At 48.6% G+C, this 23357-nt stretch overlaps 1 protein-coding gene across 1 annotated transcript; it reads right to left on the bottom strand.

Moving 5' to 3' along the window:
• Positions 1-707: 707 nt before the first annotated feature.
• On the bottom strand, positions 708-21934 carry ACTR3 (actin related protein 3). Its single transcript, XM_083154340.1, has 12 exons — positions 21786-21934; positions 14901-14956; positions 13450-13574; positions 9409-9519; positions 9090-9185; positions 6228-6335; positions 4042-4185; positions 2972-3145; positions 2654-2746; positions 2400-2525; positions 1900-1983; positions 708-1359 (listed from the first exon to the last, which is right to left on the bottom strand). Exons 1-12 carry the CDS (start codon positions 21827-21829, stop codon positions 1264-1266), a joined length of 1257 nt encoding a protein of 418 aa, XP_083010466.1. The 5' UTR covers positions 21830-21934; the 3' UTR covers positions 708-1263.
• Positions 21935-23357: the final 1423 nt, after the last annotated feature.

The raw sequence follows: 23357 nt of genomic DNA on the forward strand, positions 1-23357 counted from the left end.
GCTGTGCATATGAATAAAAAAAAAACTGCTGTCTGATCCGTTTAAAGATGTCTATAGAGCTGCAAATATATCTATAGGCAGATCGGGTAACATTGGCTGAATACGCACTGCCTGACGTAACTAGGTGGGCCCAGTTACAATGTCAAACGCCAGCAGACCCTGCTGTGGGTGTACAGGCGGTCAGCAGATCACCTGTACACAAAACACTATAGGGGGGGGGGGGATTGGTATGGTACTCTTGGGTGATTTTGGTTAAGGTTGCGGTAGGGACTCTGTTGGGATTCTGCTCTGCTACATATGAAGCACGTAGACAGCTTTGTTATATTGCTCAGACATATACCCCATTACTCACAGAAGGTCATCATACCAAATCTGCAGGCAGTTACTGTACTTTACACAGTTACCCCCATACATGCTGTTATATAACCAGCCGGTTATTTACCGTAAGCTGCCATGGCGTATGTCAGAACTATATATATAGTAACGGTTATTACTGGCCCAGGAACAGATAAACCTGGATGGTGGTTAGCAGTGATCAGAAGGCCTCATCCAACCGGCCGGCTGACATTGTACATTTCAGATGACATTATAGGGGGAAGCATTAGAAGATCCTGCCATCTGTTCCCAAGATCTAAGTCCGTAAGGTTGATACCCACAGGTACGCAGGAAGTGTGACGCTACAGATACAGAAAGAGAGCAGAGATGGCTTGTAAAAAAGATACTGTGGTCTTTATTGGAATAAATTTTAGGCTTCACAAACCAACCTTACCAATTAATTCTTTTTAATCAAAAGTGACCATACATTTGCCGATATGGTCGGAGCCGTGTGTGCAAGCGAAGAACAGAAATCTGTCTATGTCCAGGAGACAAGCAGACAGGATACAGCATATGATAGAAGCTCTCGGTTTCCAGGTCGTACGCTAAGGAACCAAAACCTACAAATTGGTCCCGATAAAAAGATAGAAAAAGACGGCAAGCGGTTCCCATGACCAGTCACAGGAAGCTCCGCAGAGGTTGGTCGCTGGTCTACATATGTGACACACATTATGTCCCCATACAAATGTGTGAAGAACCAATGCTTACATAGACGATGAGATTAAGTCCATACAAAATACCAGGGCACAGAACTACAACCCAGCGCTTTTATTAAACCACAATCTGAAGAGAACTCCTGGCAATGATCGGAGGAGACTGGCGTACACCCACCGGCTGCACCCCAGCACCCTCCGGCAGCGGACGAGCAATAGGAAGCCGTCACCGGATTTAAGACATGACCCCGAACACCGGGTTGTGACGACAGATACTTGGCCCAATCTCCTCGTAGTCTTTTTTGGTGTGGCAAACTTGGTAAAACTCCGGCTGAAAGGAAACAGAAGAGTCAGATTGTGCCAGATGTGCACAGTAAGATTTGCGGATATGGCTGATCCTCTGATATAACGAACCAAGGTCATTCATACGTCCTAGCTCTGGAGATACTAACATACATACTGTAGGCATATTAATACTAGGAACACTCTGCGTCCGAAAAACACTCAGGGGCCGATTTATCAATGAGTTTTAGCCATTTAAACTTTGTGTATGATAAATGGAGAGCCAGCCAATCAACTTCCAACGGTCATTTTTCAAACACATGACGACAGGAGCGGATTGGCTGAAGCACGATTCATCACAGGCAACGAGGTTTAAATCGCTACCACTCGTTAATAAACGGGCCCCATATTTTTACAGGCTCTCCATTACACATCCAGGCATTAAGGGGGTACGTAGCATTGATTAAGGACTTCTGATTTTTCCTGGGACCCCTGCAGGCATTTATAAGAAAGGACAGAGTCTAATTCTATTTTCTTTCATACCAGGTTCCACTTCTAGAGTGAGCAAAAGCAACGGGGACAGACTTACTGTGGACGCCAGCATGGAGCCTCCAAACCAGACGGCGTATCTCTGCATGTGGTGCGTAATCACCTGGACATCGATGGGCTTGGGCTAAAGAGGAAGACAGGACAATGAGAAGAGCTCGCATGGAATTGTTAAACGATTGATAAATGCGCTTTATTTATGGCTTGCTCAGCAGATAAGAGGCCATTGTGGAGACAAGACAAGACCTGCTTAAAACACTGACCGTCCAGAGGTGGCTTTATTGAAAGTAGATATATCTAACCTACAACTGACATATACAAGTCACTGACAGCATAGCAAGAGGCTGCATGACCTTAAATGTGCAAAAATTACAGAACGTTCAGTATATACAGTAATGTGTTTTCTGCTGTTTAGATGATGTTCACCAGTCCCCGTGAGTGCAGCATTTTGCTACCAGTACTTTAGCAACACATCTCCACTTATAACGTGAGCGAAAATGCTTCCGTATAACCCTCGCGCCACTTGGACCTGGGGGCACTCACCTTGAGTCGGCCTCCGCTAAGTTCCTCGCTCAGCTTCAGTCTGGCATCAACGGTTCTCTTTAAGTCTCTCTGCAGGCGACGGCCAAAGTCTCTGAACATGGTGGAACCTCCAGAGAGGACGATATTCTGTGCAGTGGGCAGATCTACATTAGTAACATGGAAGCTGTTCCATATACACCAGAGATATTTCCAGGTGAAACCAGTACAAGAAAACCAAGCAGGGAAAAAAAACCCAACACAAATACTTCAATTACCTTGTACAGCGGGCGCCGGACATCAATGGGACAATTCTGAATAACCTCATCCACTACCTCCGAGATGGGCTGGGTAAAATCTGGATTGGCAAACTACACATAAAAAACGAAAACATCAATAAGTAAAAATGGAAGCCCTCCGTCAGCCAGGGCACTTCATCTGCAACAATTATTCCCGCCCATTATAAATTACAAGCCTGGTCTCTCCAGCCACGAGAATACGCGAGGCGCCACCTATCTATAGAACACCTATCCCGGAACGGTGGACATAAACGTAGAAGACTACGACTGTACTGGATGTGCAGGGACAATTCTGACCTCTGGGTGGAAGAAGATCTCAGGGCCCAGGAATCTCTCGTAGCCGACATCGATGTTGAATTCCTTCTTAGATATCGCATTGACCCCTGTGTACTGCTTGATCCACTTGATGCCGTCTGTGTCGTACTTAGTGAATTCTTTAACTAGATCAGGGCAGACATAGCTGAAGCGCTCCTGGAAAACAAGGGGTTAACACTAAGCATGGAGATCATCTCAGAGAACAGATGACACAATCGGTGATGTACAGTGTAGAAGGGGGAAAGGATGGGAACAGAATTTCAGGCTTCAGTGATTGGTGAATGACCAGCTGCAGCTTCGCTAAGCTCCGCCCATGCCCCTTGATGCCATTGATTTAGGCATCAACGTAGCAGGAAGAGGCAGATTAGACATATTGCTCATTCACCAATAATACAATAGACATTATTATTCCTGGCATGCGGTAGTCTTATATGAAAAGCGCCAGCTGTGGTTTTTCTGGTTGTCTGTCTGAAGCCACAAAGCTGGTTGTATGATGTGCAAGGACTGACATGCCCACTTTGAGCATCTGTAGGCGCTGCAATACGCCTTCTGCCTCTTTAGACACCACCATGGAAATCTGCTGTATTACTGCGGCAGGTACAGATCTTCTGCCTGAGTGTCCTATCTGCATACACAAACACAGCTGGGAGGACACTCCCATGAGATGCCCATAAGACTATACATCTCTTCTCTCCCATGAACACCCAGCACCTTCTAATACCGCGTGTCTCAATTCCACCAGAACCTTTGTGCATACACAGTGTGACGCGTGCGCCGTAGGGGTTTACCGATTTCCATACTATAAACCTGCAGCCCAATTCCTGGGTATGGAGGAGCTGTCCATCATCTCTTTATCTCAGCTACAACAGTGTCACATTCAGACCACTCGCCAACACTGGAGACCGCTAATTTTTAAGCCTGATTCTAATATAACTCTTTCAAAAGTAAAAATAATTGATATAAAAAAAAAAAAATCCAGAGCACATGACCAGCGAGAGCGGCCAGCCAGCGTTCTGCCCTTATACGCATACACGGAGAGCAGCGCCCAGTACCTTTACAGCCTTTGCCGTTTCCAAGGATTGCTCGGGAGGAATCCCAACTTCTCGGTCTCTGAGCAGCTGCTGGATGAAGTATGTGATGTCTCTTCCAGCGATGGGGATGTGCTTAATGCAGCTTCCAATGACGTAGCCCTCAGCCTGAAAGACAGAGCGGAACAATATAATATATACAAACCTACATATGTAGCGCCGTGTTCAGCCTTCACTGATAATGGCCAGTCTGGTGGCTTGCCAAGTGTTATGCAAGAGGGGACAAGATGTTCAATCTGTCCATAATGGCCGACAGCACTGGCTCTGTAAGCAAAAAGCTCCCGAAGTAGGAAGTCGCTAATTGCTTGGACCAGGGCGACGCAACTGGGCTAACAAGTAACTCCTGTGCGGCTCCCTGGTTTAGAACAAGACCATTGGTTAAAGCTTAAACAGGTTGATGAAATACAGGAAACCCCTGGCTAGTTTCAGCATGTAGAGTGTAAGGAAGAGGAGAGAAGGGGCGACCAGACAGAGGGAATTGTGGGGTCATTGGGGAATGAAATGGAAAAGTTAGAAAAAGAAAAAAAAACACAATATTAATGGGGCCTACACACATAACGATTTAGGGGAATATTCTAAGCGATCTCATTAGAATGCGTGTGTGTGTACATGTGGTAGGCCTGATGTGTTCACTGTACAGCACTGTGGAATATGTGTGCGCTATATAAATAAATGGTAATAAATAAATACGTTACTTGTGTATTATCACGGCGCACGTTAAGTAGTTAACGTCGTGTCCTATTCAGCGTAGTAGTATCGCATGGTATGCGATTTGATCACATGCGATGCAGCACACTCCCACGATCCACGTTTGGCACAGCCCCACTATCCACGTCACCCCGAAGCGTGGGGAGTCTCGCAAGGGGCCACGTAAAACGAGCCCGAGCGCAGTGAGCCTTGCGCGGGGACTCAGATTACTTGACGTGTATTCCGTGTCTGCTCGCCATGCTTCGGGCTCGTTTTCCGCTGTGCTTCCCAGTTCGGTGGCTGCTGCGCTCACCACACTTTATAAAATCAACTCCACGCCGACGTGGATAGTGGGGGTATGAACATGTCAGGAGGATGCATACCGCGGGCACTTCCCACGCTTCGGGGTGACGTGGATAGTGGGGGTGTGCTAAATTGCACTGCATCTCATGCGATTTGCGTGCAATGCGATCCGCGGGCAGGGGTGCCGTGAAACTGCACAAGTACCATTGCATCGCATGTGATGTGATCCCAGTGCTGCCATACGTAAACTATTTGGTCGCCGTGATAATACACAAGCACCATAAATACAAAAAAAGTACAGGCTAGTTGTCATATTCCGCAATACATATTCCAATCACATGGTGGCAGTAGAGGGCCAACTGTTTCTCATCTTGCATAGTTCTTGTTCCCCTTGCTGCTACTGCAGGAAAGGTACATATGAGAACAGTTCCTGCCACAGAAAGTTATTTCCGTAACGTTTTTGAATCGTGGCGCCCTAGAATATCAGAACTTTTTTCATGGCACCCCCTAAGCCATAAGATTCTCGAGAAATTGTGTTTATATGTGGTCTTTAGGTTTATTTTTGTTATGAGGGACGGGATTTGCTTCAGTCTGTCCACATATTTAAGATTGCAGTGGTTGGGGAAGTGGTTTTGGTGGGACAGCACAAGATTATTTGGAGGTGCTGCTTTATTTGGTTTTCCCCTTTTCCATGGGCAAGGCACTTATGGTGTTCTTCATACTTAAAGAATATGGGGACATGCATGCAAAAAAGAGGTCCACGTTCTAAGCAAGAGACATTCCTGTGCTCGGGGTACACCAGCCTGCGCCTTCACCTCCACCTTCTGTACCTCTATACAAGAGCAGGATGGAAGCCCGCCCGTGCGTGTCTGCATGGGACTTACATTCCCAGCCCCATTGTTACCAGTGCGCCTGTGAGCCGGGACATTCAGTAATAGACTCCTGGTAAACCAAAGTGTCATTGCTCCAGCTTTGCCATTAAATACTAGAAAGACTCAGAGTCTGAGCCCACGTGTTACCATTTGTAGTAGGATCTGTCCATCGATATAATGTTAACGTGGTAGTTCTGGAGCGACATGAGCAGAAGCTTGCTTTGGTCTCCAGTCCATCACTTGTAGGCACCCCGACACACATGGTCAGTTCTTCTAGGTGGTACTTACCACTGGAATGACGTGAGTGACTCCATCTCCGCTGTCTATTACAGTGCCAGTGAGTGTGCGCTCGCCCACCTGTCTGGATGTCCAAGACGCTGCCAACGCAAGTACAGCCTGGGAAGAGACACACAAAAGGGAAATCAGCGTCACAGCCGGAACACAGCCTTCACCCCTGTACTAACATTGCTACTGTTCACTGTAAGTGGGGAATACAACAGACTACACATACAGTACATACCTACATATACCATACACATACAGTGCATACCTACCTACACATACCATACCTACACATCTACAGATAACATACATACCTATACATCTACCCCTACCTACACAGCTATACATCTACCCCTACCTACCTACACATCTACAGATAACATACATACCTATACATCTACCCCTACCTACACACCTATACATCTACCCCTACCTACCTACACATCTACAGATAACATACATACCTATACATCTACACATACCTACCTATACATCTACAACATACCTACCTATATACCTACCTACATATACATCTACACATACCATACATACTCTGTACTGCTGCGGTATCTATCCCCGCCTTAGGTCTGACGTATTAGATCATGCATATCAGAGGCAGGGTATGCTGGGATGTGTAGTTCCAAAGCAGCTGTACAGCATCAGGGGAGCGGTATCCTGTAGCCCAGCACATGGCTAGCACAGTAACCCTGGTAATCACACCCACAGCAGTCACTGATAGTAATGTGATAGCACGTAATGCATTAGGCCGGGACATCAGTCACCTATTTAACAAGTGTCATCTACCCGAACCATACAGTACACATAAAGTATACATATTTTATAATGAGATACAAATTCAGAAGACATACTTGCCTTCTTCATTGCTTTGTTACATTGTCTACCTGCTTTTAAGTCACTATTTCAGGGGACTTAAAAGGAGGTATGCAATGTAACAAAGCAATGAAGAAGGCAAGTCAGATGCTTGGTTGCATAGGGAGAGGTATCAGAAAGAAAGAAGTAATAATGCCACTGTATAGGTCATTGGTATGACCTCACCTAGAGTATTGTGTTCAGTTCTGGAGGCCATATCTCCAGAAGGATATAAATACATTAGAGACTGTACAAAGAAGAGCAACTAAAATGGTGCATGGCCTACATCACAAAACGTACCAGGAAAGATTAAAGATCTTAATATCCCCTTCCCGACGAGGCCTTTTTTGTTAATTTTTTTTCCTCCTCGCGTTCAAATAAGCGTAACTTTTTTAATTTTCCGGCTATATAGACACATGAGGGCTTTTTTTTTGCGGGACAAGTTGTACTTTTTAATGGTACCATTTACTATACCGTATAATATTCTGGGGAATCAGGAAATAATTCAATGTGGGGTAAAAAAGAAAAAAACCGCAATTCCACAATTTTGCGCTGGTTACGTTTTTTTTGGAGTTCATAGTTCGTTTAAAATGATGGGTTATCTTTATTCTATGGGTCGTTACGATTCCGGTGATACCAAACTTATATAGTTTTCGTTATGTTTTACCACTAAAAAAAAAAATAGAAAATTTTATGTTTTTTCTAATTTGCGTCGCCATGTTCTGCGGCTTATAACTTTTTTATTTTTCCACCTACGGACCTGGGTGAGGGCTAATTTTTTGCGGGCTGAAGTGTACTTTTTAATTAATACCATTATGGGATATGGGCGACTTTCTGATCTCTTTTAGTTATTTTTTTTTGGGTAGGCGATGCGACCAAAAAACGTAGTTTTGGCGTTGGGAATTATTTTCCGTTTACGCCTTTAACCGTGCGGGATAACTAATGTTATATTTTAATAGATCGGACTTTTAGGAACGCGGCGATACCAAATATGTTTATTTTTTTTATTTTTTATTTATTTTTATTTGTGAAATGGGGAAAGGGGGGTGATTTGAACTTTTAATATTTTTTTATTTTTTTTTTATTTTTAAACTTATTTTTTTTTTTTTTTTTTTTTACTTTTACTACAAGGCCCCCTAGTGTACTTGACCACTAGGGGGCGCGATCGCCTGTACTAGGTTCAGCCATAGAGCTCTATGGCTGAACATAGTGATTTTCAGCACTTTCTATTACATCCTGCCTCAGGCAGGATGTAATAGGAATGCTGACACGGCCAGCACAGGGGTCTACATTAGACCCCTGGCTGCCATGGCAACCGATCGGCACCCTCCGATCTCGCCGCGGGGGGCCCCGATCGGCGCCGGAGGGGGGCGCCCCCCCTCCGATCAGCTATTTAAGCACTGCGGGCGCTTTGCCCGCGGTGCTTAAAGGGTTAAACGGCCACGATCGGCGAACTCGCCGCTCGTGGCCGTGAGAGCAGGTACCTGGCTGTAATATACAGCCATTACCTGCTCTCTTTCAAGCCAGCTCACTCCGTGAGCTGGCTTGATTCCCCCGCAACCGACATATGACGTAAATGTACGTCATATGTCGGGAAGGGGATATGTATACTTTAGAGCAGAGAAGGGAAAGGGGGGACATGATAGAAACTTTCAAATATATCAAGGGCTTTAACAAGGTACAGGTGGGAGACATTCTTCACAGGAAGAGGAGCAACAGAACACGAGGACATGCACTGAAACTAGAGGGAGGAAGATTCAGGGGAAATGTGAGGAAGAATTACTTCACAGAAAGAGTAGTAGATAAGTGGAATAGCCTACCATCAGAGGTGGTAGAGGTAAATACAGTAGTACAATGTAAACATGCTTGGGATAAGCATATTGATATCCTTACAAAGAAATAAGGATCAAATATGGTTTGAGGTAACATGTTTAAAAAGGGGGCAGACTAGATGGGCTAAGTGGTTCTTATCTGCCGTCAAATTCTATGTTTCTATACCTGTACAGCGATATACAGCCCGGGGACATTGAAAGACTCAAACATGATCTCTGCCGTGTACTCGCGGTTTTCTGGTGTGTTCAGAGGGGGCTCCGTCTGCATGGGAGAAAGACATAGGACATTAGATAGGATGTGACAACTGCGGCCATGCCAGCAAGCCGGGCAATCCCCGCAGCTGCATAAGCGAGCCAGGAAACTAATACAGCTGCTTAAGCAAAACGGCCAATGCCTGCAGCTGCATAAGCGAGCCGGGCAACTAATGCAGCTGTGCCAGCGAGCCGTTCTGCCTTCAGCCCAATAATAAAGGAGGAATTCTCACCAGGAGGAAGTAATGGTCTTCAGGTTCAGCCCTTAGATACTTGAATATAACCTGCTCCATAAACCGCTCCATCAGGTCCCAATCTTCCACAATTCCATGACGAATTGGCCACTACCGGAGAAAGAAAGGACAGAAAGTAGGTACAGTGGACATTATGACCTGCCAATGGGGATCACTTTGCCAGAGTCCCTAACACAGAACACATTTGTATGGTGATTGCTGCACGGACAGAGTGCCTGAGACCAGCAAAACTAGACCACACAGTATCCCACATACAGCAAATTGGAATCATACATTAAACGCAAAAAAAACTCTGATGCATAAGTTACAGATACGGACAACAGACATAGCAACATATGGAAAACGGGCAATATTGAAGCTTTAATGAGGGAAGGTGGCACAACGCACTGGTACTTCCAGCAAATATTATAGAAACATCAGCGGTGCCCAGAATAAGTGGTATAGAACATGATTATGACCACTGTATAGCAGAACGGAACTAGTTTTCAGCCACACAGCGAAGGGACTGCAATCAGTACAGCTACAACTGACAAATGAGGACGTTGGCCGATGTCTAAAGTGGGGATTCACACCCCGGGGAACGCGGCTTTCATTGAAGTGCACCAACAGGTCAAAGCATGTGCATGTATCGGCAACATATGCTGCATAATTCTGTGACGGGAGACACAGTCCAACATTATATACAGTAATATGGTGATCACCCATCATGCCAGGACCCTGGCACTACCCAATAATCCATCATACTTCAAGACATGATTGGGTCGATTCAATGGTTGGTAACTCCCGTCTAAAGCAATTGTTTGTGCATTCAGACCCATGCTGTTCACGAGGGTGGACATTTTTGTGCCCTAATGCATGGGATTAGTTGTATGGAGTGGCTAACTGTCTGAAGAACTGCAGCTAAGGTGAACCTGGCCCCCAACAACGTTAGGACTGGTCCTCCAACAATTGAATTAACTCCCAGTGACTTAAGGCCCCCATACATTAGGCTGACTTGTCCGAAGGACCTAATCTACTGACAACTCCCCAGGGGGATCACACACAATTTGGCACTTGATGTGCCAAGTTTTGCATGTGATGAATCGCATGCCATTCATCACATGCAGTCCCTGAGGAGCTGCTGTCAGAGGGAGCTGAGCAGAGCGGGTGGCGGCTGCAAGCACAGAGCCAGGCAGTGAGTTCACTTACTGGGCAGCGAGGGGACCAGATTGCAGAGTAGCGTAGGGGAAGCCGGGCAGCAGCAGGTGCACATAGTAAAAAAAAAAAAAGAAAAAAGAAAAAAACACAGAGAAATGAATGGACAGCCAGTGATTGGCTGAGAGCTCTCTGACAGACCTCTCAGCCAATCACTGACTGTCCATTAATTTCTATGTGCGCCCGCTGCTGTCCAGCTTCCCCCACGCTACAGGGTCTCTGGTACCCATCACTGCGTTCACCGCCCCGGACCACCGGCTCCCTGCTTGCGGCGATCACCGCCCAGGTCAGTGCCCCTCCCCTGCCTGGCTCCTTGCATCAGCCCGCTCCGCTCCCCATCCGCCGCGTCCCCTGCCCACCTCCAGGCTGCACATAAGATTTACCAAATCTTATGTGCAGCCGGTCCGACATCCCGACCCGGTGCACACGGGACCACGCATCGGGTCGGATGGCATGTCTGCACATACGGTTTGGGCCGGTTCCACTGCCTGATCCATCCAAATCTGGTGAAATCGGGCCCAAATCGCACAGTGTATGGGGACCTTTAGAAAGCACAATCTCCCCCAATGAGAGAATTCCTTATTCAGAATGTCACAATAAAAAGGAGGAAACCATGAATTACACCACGCCTCATACGCTGCACCCCCAGTATTCTCAGGGGCACATAATTACGCAGTTTGATACAATCTCATCCAGCTTGGATCTATAAGATGTGAGTGACAGATGAGCGAGTGTGTATATACTGTAGGTGCGTGGGTGTATACATGATCACAGTAGCCCCTGACGATCCAGCAGAACTGTCCCGCTCCTACGCAGACACGTGACCAATCCTGGTGAGATGGATCCTGTGATCCTACCTGCTGCACGTCTGAAGACGCTACTAACGGCCAAGATGTATCACGTGTCTGGGAAGCTGCCGGGGAGTTCAAGGGAAATGGTGTCGGAAATCTTAAATATTCCACATTATTCTAAAGATGGCCATAGACTTGTGATTCTGATTGTGTCACAATTTCCCTTGAACGATTTGAGGCATTTTTGACACACGATGAGCCAACGGCCCTTCGTGCGATCCAACTGCTGCATATGATCGATCGTCTCACGGTGGGGTAGGAGTGTCCGGGAAACTCAGGTTCTACGAGCCATCGAATGACTGATCGCATGCGAAAAACCAACTCACGACTGATCATACCTGCAGCACGTAAGATCTGAGGACTGACCTCTCGACCAATATACCACACAATGTGCATACAATTGGTCGCACAACCCGTCAAAATCATGCATTCGTACACAATATGGTTCTAGTGTATGGCCAGCGAAGGATGCCACACCAGGTGCTTCGCTCTAGCAGAAGGTGTTAATCCTAATAGCACTGAGTGGGAGAGTCAGAGTATGGAGGCAGGAACCAGCGAACGTCTGTCAATCTCACACTGAGCCCAGAACACAATCTCGCTATTTCTGGGAAGTCAGAGAGAGTAACAAACACATCAGCACAATTATTCCTGAAAGGGGAGGCTCCATATATTCTGTACACTGGGGAATGAAATAATGTAGCCTAGAATAGATCTGTGGATGAGAACAGCAATGACATGCGGGCCATAGTCAGTGTTTGCAGCCTTGTACGGGGGTCTCCAACCATAGGGGTTACTAAGCAGAGCCGTACAATACATACACACGGACTAATAGAACAGGACTCAGCCCCTGACATACTGTACGCTACATTACAATAAGGAGTCAGGACTGGTAGCACCGTGGGGAGCTAGGAAACAAGAATCCCAGTATCTCAGAACATTTCCCTCACAGAACAGGTTCCGCTTCATTAATAAACAGTAAGGTGCACATTGGTGCACAGGAGTTCAAATCCTGACCGAGGTTCTATCTGTGTGACGTTTCCATGGTTATTTCAAACTGCTCGAAAATGATTTGACTAGAAAGACCAACCACTGTGTATCGACAGCAATACAATTAGGCCTGTGTGGCAAGTATCCCGGCCTAACGTATTTGCCCTATAACTGCTGCTGAAATTGCTATGTGCAAGACTTACTGCAGGGGCGGAAACAACAACCCTAACTGAATTGACCCCAAAGTGTAAAACATCTCCCATTTGTTACTATGGGCCTTATTCAGATCTGATCGCAGTATAAATTTGTTCTCAAAATGGAAACAACCATGTGCACTGCAGGTGGGGCAGATGCAACATGTGCAGAGAGAGTTATATTTGGGCGTGTTATTTTGTGTTGGTACTTGTGTATTATCACGGCGCTGTTATTTAGCACGCCCCCACTAGCCAAATCAGCCCGAAGCCTGGTGAGCGCAGCGAGCCGGCGTTGAGTTGATTTTATAAAGTGTGGAGAGCGCAGCGGAAAACGAGCCTGAAGCGTGGGCTCGGTGGCTCGCTGCGCTCGCCACACTTTATAAAATCAACTCCACGCAGACGTCGATAGTGGGGGTATGAACAGATCGGGAGGACACGTACCACATGCGCTCGCCACGCTTTGGGTTGACGTGGATAGTGGGGGTGTGTTAAATCACATTCGGTCCGCGCACGCCGGCGCCATGATAATACACAAGTACCTATTGTTTCTGTGCAGGGTAAATACTGGCTGCATTATTTTTACACTGCAATTAAGATTTCAGTTTCAACACACAAATTTAACTCTCTCTGCACATGTTACATCTGCCCCACCTGCAGTGCACATGGCTCTGCCCATTTTGACAACTAATTTGTACTGCGATCAGAAGTGAATAAGGCCTGTATACAAGCACTTCCCCAGCGACGCTCTGTAACCGAGCACCTCAGCCAGCTCGCTAGGCACTACTGTGCAATACCTTAGTTGCATATGTGGGTTTGTCTATTGCCTCATCCCCGATGAAGAAGTCCAGGTCATCCACACCCTTCATGAGACGTCTCTGAGCTTGGTCCCCGACTTTGGCCGACTCCTTGATGGCAATACCTGAGAAAAAGCAGATGTGGAAATTACTGTGCAACCTGCAATGGCAGCAAGCGCTCCGCCGTACCACCATACTGATCCCTTCAGTCATAGCAAGTGCACGGCCGGTAGATCATACATAGGCCACTCCCCCAGCCATGCTCACTATTACTGAACTACTCTGCCCTAGGAAGAGCATAAACTACATAACAAGCCCCCTCCCCACAGACCGGAGGGCTGCCTGCTACTTCATGATGAACCCCACCACCACAGCAGTACAGCTCGCTACATCATAATCACCCCCCCCCCCCCCACCCCAGCAAGCGCACAGCTCGATATATCATAATCACCCCCCCCTGCGCCACCAAGCGCACAGCTCGCTACATCATGATCACCCCCCCACCCCAGCAAGCGCACAGCTCGCTACATCATAATCACCCCCCCCCCCGCCCCAGCAAGCGCACAGCTCGCTACATCATAATCACCCCCCCCCCCGCCCCAGCAAGCGCACAGCTCGATATATCATAATCACCTCCCATGCGCCAGCAAGCGCTCAGCTCGCTACATCATAATCATCCCCACTGCCCTAGCAAGCACACAGCTCGCTACATCATAATCATCCCCCCACTGCCCTAGAAAGCGCACAGCTCGCTACATCTAAATCATCCCCCACTGCCCTAGCAAGCGTACAGCTCGCTACATCATAATCATCCCCCACTGCCCCGGCAAGTGCACAGCTTGCTACATCATAATCATCTCCCCTGCTCCGGCAAGCGCAGAGCTCGCTACATCATAATCACCCCCCACTGCCCCAGCAAGCACACAGCTCGCTACATCATAATCACCCCCCTGCACCAGCAAGCGCACAGCTCGCTACATCATAATCATCCCCCACTGCCTCAGCAAGCACACAGCTCGCTACATCATAATCATCTCCCCTGATCCGGCAAGCGCACAGCTCGCTACATCATAATCATCCCCCACTGCCCTAGCAAGCACACAGCTCACTATATCATAATCATTCCCCTGCGCAAGCAAGTGCACAGCTCGCTACATCATAATCATCCCCCCTGCTCCGGCAAGCGCACAGCTCGCTACATCATAATCATCCCCCACTGCCCTAGCAAGCGCACAGCTCACTACATAATAATCATCCCCCCTGCCCCAGCAAGCACACAGCTCGCTACATCATAATCATCCCCCACTGCCCTAGCAAGCACACAGCTCGCTACATCAAATCCATCCCCTCCTGCCCCAGCAAGCTCATAGCTCGCTACAGTACATCATAATCCCTGAAAAGTCGCCCAGTGGCCCTCAGCCATACACACTTTATATACAATGAGCACTTACATGATGGGATGATAAACTGCGGTTCTGTATTTCCAGCATATCCTAGCTTCGTATATCTGAAAAACACAAACCGCAAGACACCACTGAAACATGTTGTAGGACTGTATACATGCGTGTGCTGTATGTATTTCTGTAAGACACCACTGAGAACAAGTGGGAGGGCTAAATACATGTGTGCTGTACAGTATGTATTTCCGCAAGACACCACTGAGAACACGTGGGAGGGCTGTATACATGCGTGCTGTATGTTATCCCATAAGACACCACTGAGAACACGTGGGAGGGCTGTATACATGCGTGCTGTATGTTATCCCATAAGACACCACTGAGAACACGTGGGAGGGCTGTATACATGCGTTCTGTATGTTATCAATAAGACACCACTGATAACACGTTGGAAGGGCTGTACATGCGTGCTGTGTGTAATCCTGTAAGACACCATTGATAACACGTGTTCTGTATGTAATCCCACATATAACCTGCACAAGGACCTCTGCTTGCTGAGACTTGTTTTACAATGTGATCATTCCTCAGCACCCCCCTCCCCCAGGGGTAATGTCCCTATGTACAGATTGAGGCGGAGTGATCCACCCACGCCGGGAAGTGATTGCACTCACTGGACGATGTCACCAGCAATCACTTATCTTATATCCACCGTCACACATTCCATTTATCAGGCCTATGCACACACACCTGCCAATACCCTTCCATGCACCTGAGTGATGTCACCGATCTAACTGAGCATCGGCCACTATACAGGAACACAACACAGGACACCTGGCCTGGAGCTCAGCAGAACTGCATGACCCCAGAAAAACATTCATGTCGACCATCCGATCCGGTCAACCTTTAATTGTCGACTTAAAGTATGTTCCCAAAGCCGCAAGTGTGTGTGTGCTCTGCCAATCCAGATAATGCAGGGGAAGGTACAGTAGTTCGTGGAGGGGGAGTACCCTATGCATTTTGGTTTTAATAATTAACCCTTTACTGACATTTTTAGTGGCGCCTCGTTGATGTAAAAAAAATGGCACATCAAGTATCGGATGTTAGCCCTCCGGGGAGCTGCCGGGGGCGCTTAAGACAAGTTGGACGAATAAATAACATATGGGGGCCTTGAGGGATCCACGGTGAGCGGACCCGATTTGTGCATTGATAAGTTATCTAGGCAGACATGTGGTCCCAGCTCCTGCAGTACAAAGCAGAACCAGGTAATACCGTTAGTAAGCTCCACTGATGAAATGGTGTGTAGGACAGGGTATCAGACACGGCATCTCACTGGGAAAGGATTATGAAAGAACCAGGTCTCACATTTATATTACAAGTGTAAGCTAGAACACAGAACAGAGGCTCCAGATCTGCACTTGATCATCAACTGGACGTCCTGTGCCATTCGTCTGATTTATTCATGTACAATCCCATCCCCAACTCCGCACATATGGGGTATAACACCGCACCCGCGGAGGGGCCCCCCACACTTATTCTAGCAGCCCATCTCCGCCCTTACAGGTCACTATGGCTAGTAATATAAAGTCAGGGTTCTGCGGCTGCCGCCCCCCTGCACAGCTATTGCAGGACGTGGTGAATGTAAAGTGGGAACTGCTGATCATGACTCACTTCCACTTTTAACATCAGCAAAGCGGAAACTCACATTAATATGTAGAGAGGGGAGAACACTGGGCCAGTGTCCCCACATGCCGGAATTTAGAGTAATGCTTATGGCAGGGTGCTCCAGATGCTGTAGAACTACACATTCCAGCATGCCCTGACAGATTTAGCATACCTTAATAGCACAGCTGTGGCAGGGCATTCTGGGATGTTAGTTCCACAGTAGAGAAAATCACAAAACCTACCCCAGACCATCCATTCCGTTCATAAACACACTACAGACATGCACTGAATTGGCAGCAGCTCACTGCGCAGTATGCCCCGCCCACTGCGCAATCAAAACAACTTCAAGTCAAATTTCAGCTGTTAATGGGAGGAACAAGAATATGGGTTAGGAGTGTTGGACCTTGCCCTGTCTCCATAATGCAATCTGTATAAGTCTGAAGGATTTAAGATAGCGCAGGGTATAAATATCCTTTTATAGCCTGAAAGGCCAGAACTGCAGCAGGCTCACTGTACACAGCACAGAAACACCAGCACTACAGCAGGCTCACTGTACACAGCACAGAAACACCAGCACTACAGCAGGCTCACTGTACACAGCAGAGAAACACCAGCACTGCAGCAGGCTCACTGTACACAGCAGAGAAACACCAGCCTCACTGTACACAGCAGAGAAACACCAGCACTGCAGCAGCCTCACTGTACACAGCACAGAAACACCAGCACTGCAGCAGGCTCACTGTACACAGCACAGAAACACCAGCACTGCAGCAGGCTCACTGTACACAGCAGAGAAACACCAACACTGCAGCAGGCTCACTGTACACAGCACAGAAACACCAGCACTACAGCAGGCTCACTGTACACAGCACAGAAACACCAGCACTGCAGCAGGCTCACTGTACACAGCAGAGAAACACCAACACTGCAGCAGGCTCAATGTACACAGCACAGAAACACCAGCACTGCAGCAGGCTTACTGTACACAGCGCAGATACACCAGCACTGCAGCAGGCTCACTGTACACAGTACAGAAATTCCAGCACCGCAGCACACTCACTGTATGCAGCGCATATATACCAGCACAGAAATTCCAGCACACTCACTGTATACAGTGCAAAAATTTCAGCACACTCACTGTATAGAAAGCAAAAATACCAGAACAGCCGCATGCTCACTGTATACAGTGCAGAAACACCAGCATTGCAGCAGGCTCACTGTATACAGTGCAGAAACACCAGAACTGCAGCAGGCTCACTGTACACAGCACAGAAACACCAGCGCTGCAGCAGGCTCACTGTACACAGCGCAGATAAACTAGGACACCAGTACAGCACAGAAAATCCAGGACTGCCACATGCTCACTGTATACAGCATTGCAAACACATTACATACAGCACATACTGTAATACTAGTCCACACTACAGAACCCCATAACGCAGACAGTGCACAATAATAGCAGTGCTTTGTCCAAGCATATGGGGCCTGATTCAGATTCGGTCATAGGATCCGATTCAAATCGGACTGCTGCTGTGCGAATTTCTAGAGCCCTGCGATCAGATAGTCACTGCCCAGACAGAGTGAATACCCGACCCGTGCAAGTTTGCAAATGATTTGTGAAATTATCGGCGACGGACGTCCATTGGATCATTTACCCAATCTGTGCAAGTGTGCGTAGCTCTGACCCTTCCACAGCTCTGCGACAGAGACAGGCTGAATGTGGCCGGTGCTCACAGACCTCCATAAAAACGTCTGAATACACTTGCGGTTTTCATGGACACTCCCAGGAAACTTCCAGTTACGACCCCCAAAAGCCGTCTTCCTGCCAGTCAAGGTGCGAAGGGACTGTAAAAACAGTTGCTCATTTCTGATGCTGTTTAGCCTTGAGCATGCGCGCTACAACCTATCGCATGCACAGTCCCGTACATAGAGCTGCTTATGGTAATACAGACGGAGGCGTCCGGTACTGTTCATTCTAGCACCTGGCATCTTTGAAAACTCATGCAGTTCCTCTTCCCTGCCTGGGGTGTCGCTGTCTGCTGTAGTGCTACTAGCAGTGTGGTCTATATATCAGCACCGATATGCAAACCGGACCTGTGCTAGAAACACCACAGCAGACAGCGACACCCCAGGCAGGGAACAGAAACTGCATGGGTTTTCAAAGATGGCGGGTGCTAGAATGAACACTAGTCTGGTATAAGTATGCGCCTCCTAATTGCATGTGTGATCCAGTGCTGCATCGGAGGAAGCGGCATCAGGTCACTACAGGCCATTACAATCGAGGAGGGATCCCTAGCACAGCATACTGTACATAGGTACACTGTGTCCTTTCGAAATTGGGTATGAATTGTGCACTCACTGTTGCCTGTGGCACCAGTGAGTGCGCAATTCATACCCAATTGCGCTAGTTCACCAAGGGCATAGACAGAGCCCCGAATTTGCTGCACCACCCCACATTAGTCTGAGTAGAACGCAATACCATCACCCCCATCTCCCAACACTGGGTCATTTGCAAGATAGTGAATGCACCATAATCAGGCTCATAGCGCAGAATACCAGCAGGGCTTGCACGCTCGCTGCATCCAGCGCAGAATACCAGCAGGGCTTGCACTCTCGCTGCATCCAGCGCAGAATACCTGCAGTGCTTGCACTCTCGCTGCATCCAGCGCAGAATACCTGCAGTGCTTTGCACGCTCGCTGCATCCAGCGCAGAATACCTGCAGTGCTTTGCACGCTCGCTGCATCCAGCGCAGAATACCAGCAGTGCTTTGCACGCTCGCTGCATCCAGCGCAGAATACAAGCAGTGCTTTGCACGCTCGCTGCATCCAGCGCAGAATACAAGCAGTGCTTTGCACGCTCGCTGCATCCAGCGCAGAATACCAGCAGGGCTTGCACGCTCGCTGCATCCAGCGCAGAATACCAGCAGGGCTTGCACGCTCGCTGCATCCAGCGCAGAATACCAGCAGGGCTTGCACGCTCGCTGCATCCAGCGCAGAATGCCAGCAGGGCTTGCACGCTCGCTGCATCCAGCACAGAATACCAGCAGGGTTTGCACACTCGCTGCATCCAGTGCAGAATACCAGCAGTGCTTTACACATTCACAAATCTTAGCACGGGGAAAACTGCATCTTGCACAATCAGTGACCATAATGTGGAACTACAGCCCTGGCCAGCACACTTCCTGCCCACTAAATAGAGGGTGACAGAGAAAACTTCCTTATATGTAGAGGAGAGAACAAGCAGGAAGTAATTATGTGGCCCAACCTACGTCCCCACCCAGCTGCACACCTGAAATGTCCCATGCATCCAGCCCTGAGGAATGCCGATCCTATCAGCAGCCCCCACTGACGTGGGTCTTCCTGCATTCCCCGATCCCACAACGCAGCTACACTGAGCAAGTGCCTGGAACCCTCTTCTGCCCAGCGTTCCAAAGGCTGCAGTCACAGCAGCACAACTTTACTTTTCTTTTTAAGATTTTACAGAACGGTCTCATTCTGCTTTTGGGTGCGAAATTTGATCTCAGTTGTTCAAATGGAATTCAAACACAGCATCAACATCCAGCTATGTGTACAGAATAATTTCCCAGAATCCCCCAGTGCAAAACTACAATATACTGCATTATCCATCCACTTATTTCCCCCATCGTGTTCACTCATCTACAGCTGTTATTAATCCCTGCACACTGCACGTTTGCACCAGCGGCCCCCTCCCCATTCATAGGTGTGCCCACCAATAGTAACGTGGCCGTCACTCCCCCCACCATCGCTCACCTTGGAGCTGTGTATTTGGTGCTTTAAGCTGGGTACACAATAGATTTATCTGTCCGGCGAGGACCAAAATCTGGTAATGAATAAAAGCAGATGAAAATCAATCATTGCTCCGGAACACTGCAGTATTATTATGTGGACAAATCTGTTGTGACCCGTAAACACGGGGTGACCCGGCTCTTTTGCTGAGCGATGTGTTTCAGCGCGATCACTCAGCACACATCGCGGTGTGCCCACGATGCGGTGTGCCCACGATGCTCTGTGCCCACAATTTGTAATAGGCAAAGCACCGCAATCTGGGGAAAGCCAGCGCATCACCCGCGGCTATACACACGGACCAATCAGTGCTCCATTTCTAAGTGATCTAGTCAGATTGAAATCGTCCCAACCAGCGGCTCAGCCAAGACCAGATCCACAGTGCCACAGATTAATAACCCACTCCCCATCATGCACCTACTCACCACTTCACAGTGCGCCCTCCTCACCCATCATGCACCCACTCACCTCTCCACTGTACGCCCATCATACATCCACTCTCCACTGTGCGCCCTCCTCGAACATCATACACCCACTCTCCTCTCCATGCCATCCTCACCCACAATCCACCCACTCGCCACTGCATGCCCTCCTCACCCACTCGCCACTGTGCGCCCTCCGTGCCCATCATACATCCACTCACCTCTCCACTGTGCACCCATCATACATCCACTCGTCACTGTGCACCCTCCTCGCCCATCATACACCCACCTCTCCACTGTGTGCCCATCATACACCCACCTCTCCACTGTGTGCCCATCATACACCCACCTCTCCACTGTGTGCCCATCATACACCCACCTCTCCACCGTGCGCCCTTCTCAACCATCATACACCCACTCACCTCTCCACTGTGCGTCCATCATACATCCACCCTCCACCATGCGCCCTCCTCGCTCCTTAATACATACACCAACTCACCTCTCCACTGTGCACCCTCCTCACCCATCATACACCCTGTGACCTCTCCACTGTGCACCCTCCTCACCCATCATACACCCACACTCACCTCTCCACTGTGCACCCTCCTCACCCATCATACACCCTGTCACCTCTCCACTGTGCGCCCTCCTCGCCCATCATACACCCTGTCACCTCTCCATGCCATCCTCGCCCACAATACACTCACCACTGCATGCCCTCCTCGCCCACAATAGACTCACTCAGCGATGTGTGCCCCTATTATACACCCACTCACCAATATGTGCCCTCCTTACTAATGTGTACATGGCCATCATTCACACACTCACAAGTGTACGCCCTCCTCGCCCATCATACACCCACTCACTTCACCACTGCGTGCCCGGGTGTATGAGGGGTGCGTGGGCAGCGTACAGGGTGAGTGCATGCCCTCCTCACCCATCACACACCCGCCCCTCACCTATCTGAATGATGCCCAGCTGTGGTAATACAACACATGTAAGCGCCTTCCCAGCCCCTCACACACCCGCCTCTCCCCTGCCACAGTCTCACCCCGTGCCGCAGTCCACCACACAGGCCGGGAGCCGGGCAGCCATGTCCTGTATCGGGAGCGGCTTCCGCACAGACTGACAGCAAGATGGCGGCCAATACTCAGGCGGAGGAAACCAGAAGGGAGAGGCAACCAATCAGAGAAGTGCGCTGACTCCGAGCAGCCAATCACCATCATAGCAGTAATGTGATACAGCTAATCGGTGCGTGCAAGTTGAGGCGATGTAGCTAATAGCAGGAGACTGCACGGCTGCGTGTATCCAATCACAGGCGACAGGAAAGCCACTGTAGCCAATCAACGGAAGAGGCAGGGCCGCTGTCAATGCCAAAGATGGAAAGACTGGCTGGCCAATCGGATGATTGGCCACAAGCGGAGGCGTGAGTCAATTAGAAATAAGCGCCAGTTAGAAAGCGGGGATGTGACGAATAATATTAGGGATGGCCATCGGCACATCCCCCATCGATGGTTGCCATCGATGGCTTCTGGAGCAGGAACCATCGATGGCTATAAAACCATGGGTCTTCAACTTGTGGCCCTCCAGATGTTGTGAAACTACATGTTCCAACATGCATTGCCACATTTTTTCCTATAAGAGCATGCCCAAAAAAACCTCGGCATGCTGGGACATGTAGTTCCACAACATCTGGAGGGTGTGCAGAGCAACGGGAGGGGTCGCTGCGGGCAGCCTACTCGGCCGGGATCCGTGCGCATGCGCAGAAGAAACTTTAGCCATCAATCCAGTTTAAGTTTCTTTTGCGCATGCGCACACCTACCGGCGGGAGATGGGACATTTGTATTTACAAATACAAATGTCTACACCATCGATAGGATATGACAGGAATCACCATGCAAAAGAATGGTGGTTCCTGATTTACTAAGCAGCCGTATTGATAATACGGCTGCTAATTGGCCTGAAACAGCCACGAAAATACGACAGGAAAATACACCTTATTTTCCTGTCGTATTTGCTTTAAGCCTGCACGGATCAGTCAGATCCGTGCAGGCTGCAGTGTAAAAAAAAAGGTAAAATAAATAAATGTAAATAAAAAAACAGCGTGGGGTCCCCCCCACAGCCATAACCAGCACCAGGCTGAAAGAGCCGGGGCCGGTAATTAAAAATCAGGGAACCTGGCAAATAGGGGTTCCACGATTTTTAACAACCAGCCCCAGGGGACAAAATGACTACGGGTCCCCCGTATTTTAAGAACCAGCCCCAGGCTCAACCAGCCAGCAGGGTAATGCCACAGCCGGGGGTAGACTTTTTATACAAGTCCCCCCGGCCAAATCATTAACCCTCTGACCGGTCAGCCTGGCCCCCCCCCTCCAGGACTTACCTGACCAGGCTGAAGCCTGGTGCTGTCCTCGATGCCCCTGGGCGGTGGGCATCGAGCTGATTTGAGTGTAAGAAATAGAATAAACTATTGTTTTTAACTGTGGAACTATGAGTCCCAGCAAGCCTCCCCTGCAAGCTGGGACTTGGAGAAGCACAAGTCCCAGCCTGCGGGGCATTAAAGGGCCCGCTGGCACTTGTAGTTCCACAGTTAAAAATATAGTTAAATAAACACACACTGACA

The sequence above is a fragment of the Crinia signifera genome, chromosome 7 (genome assembly GCF_055691185.1).
Source record: "Crinia signifera chromosome 7, ASM5569118v1, whole genome shotgun sequence".
Classification (NCBI taxonomy): Eukaryota; Metazoa; Chordata; class Amphibia; order Anura; family Myobatrachidae; genus Crinia; species Crinia signifera.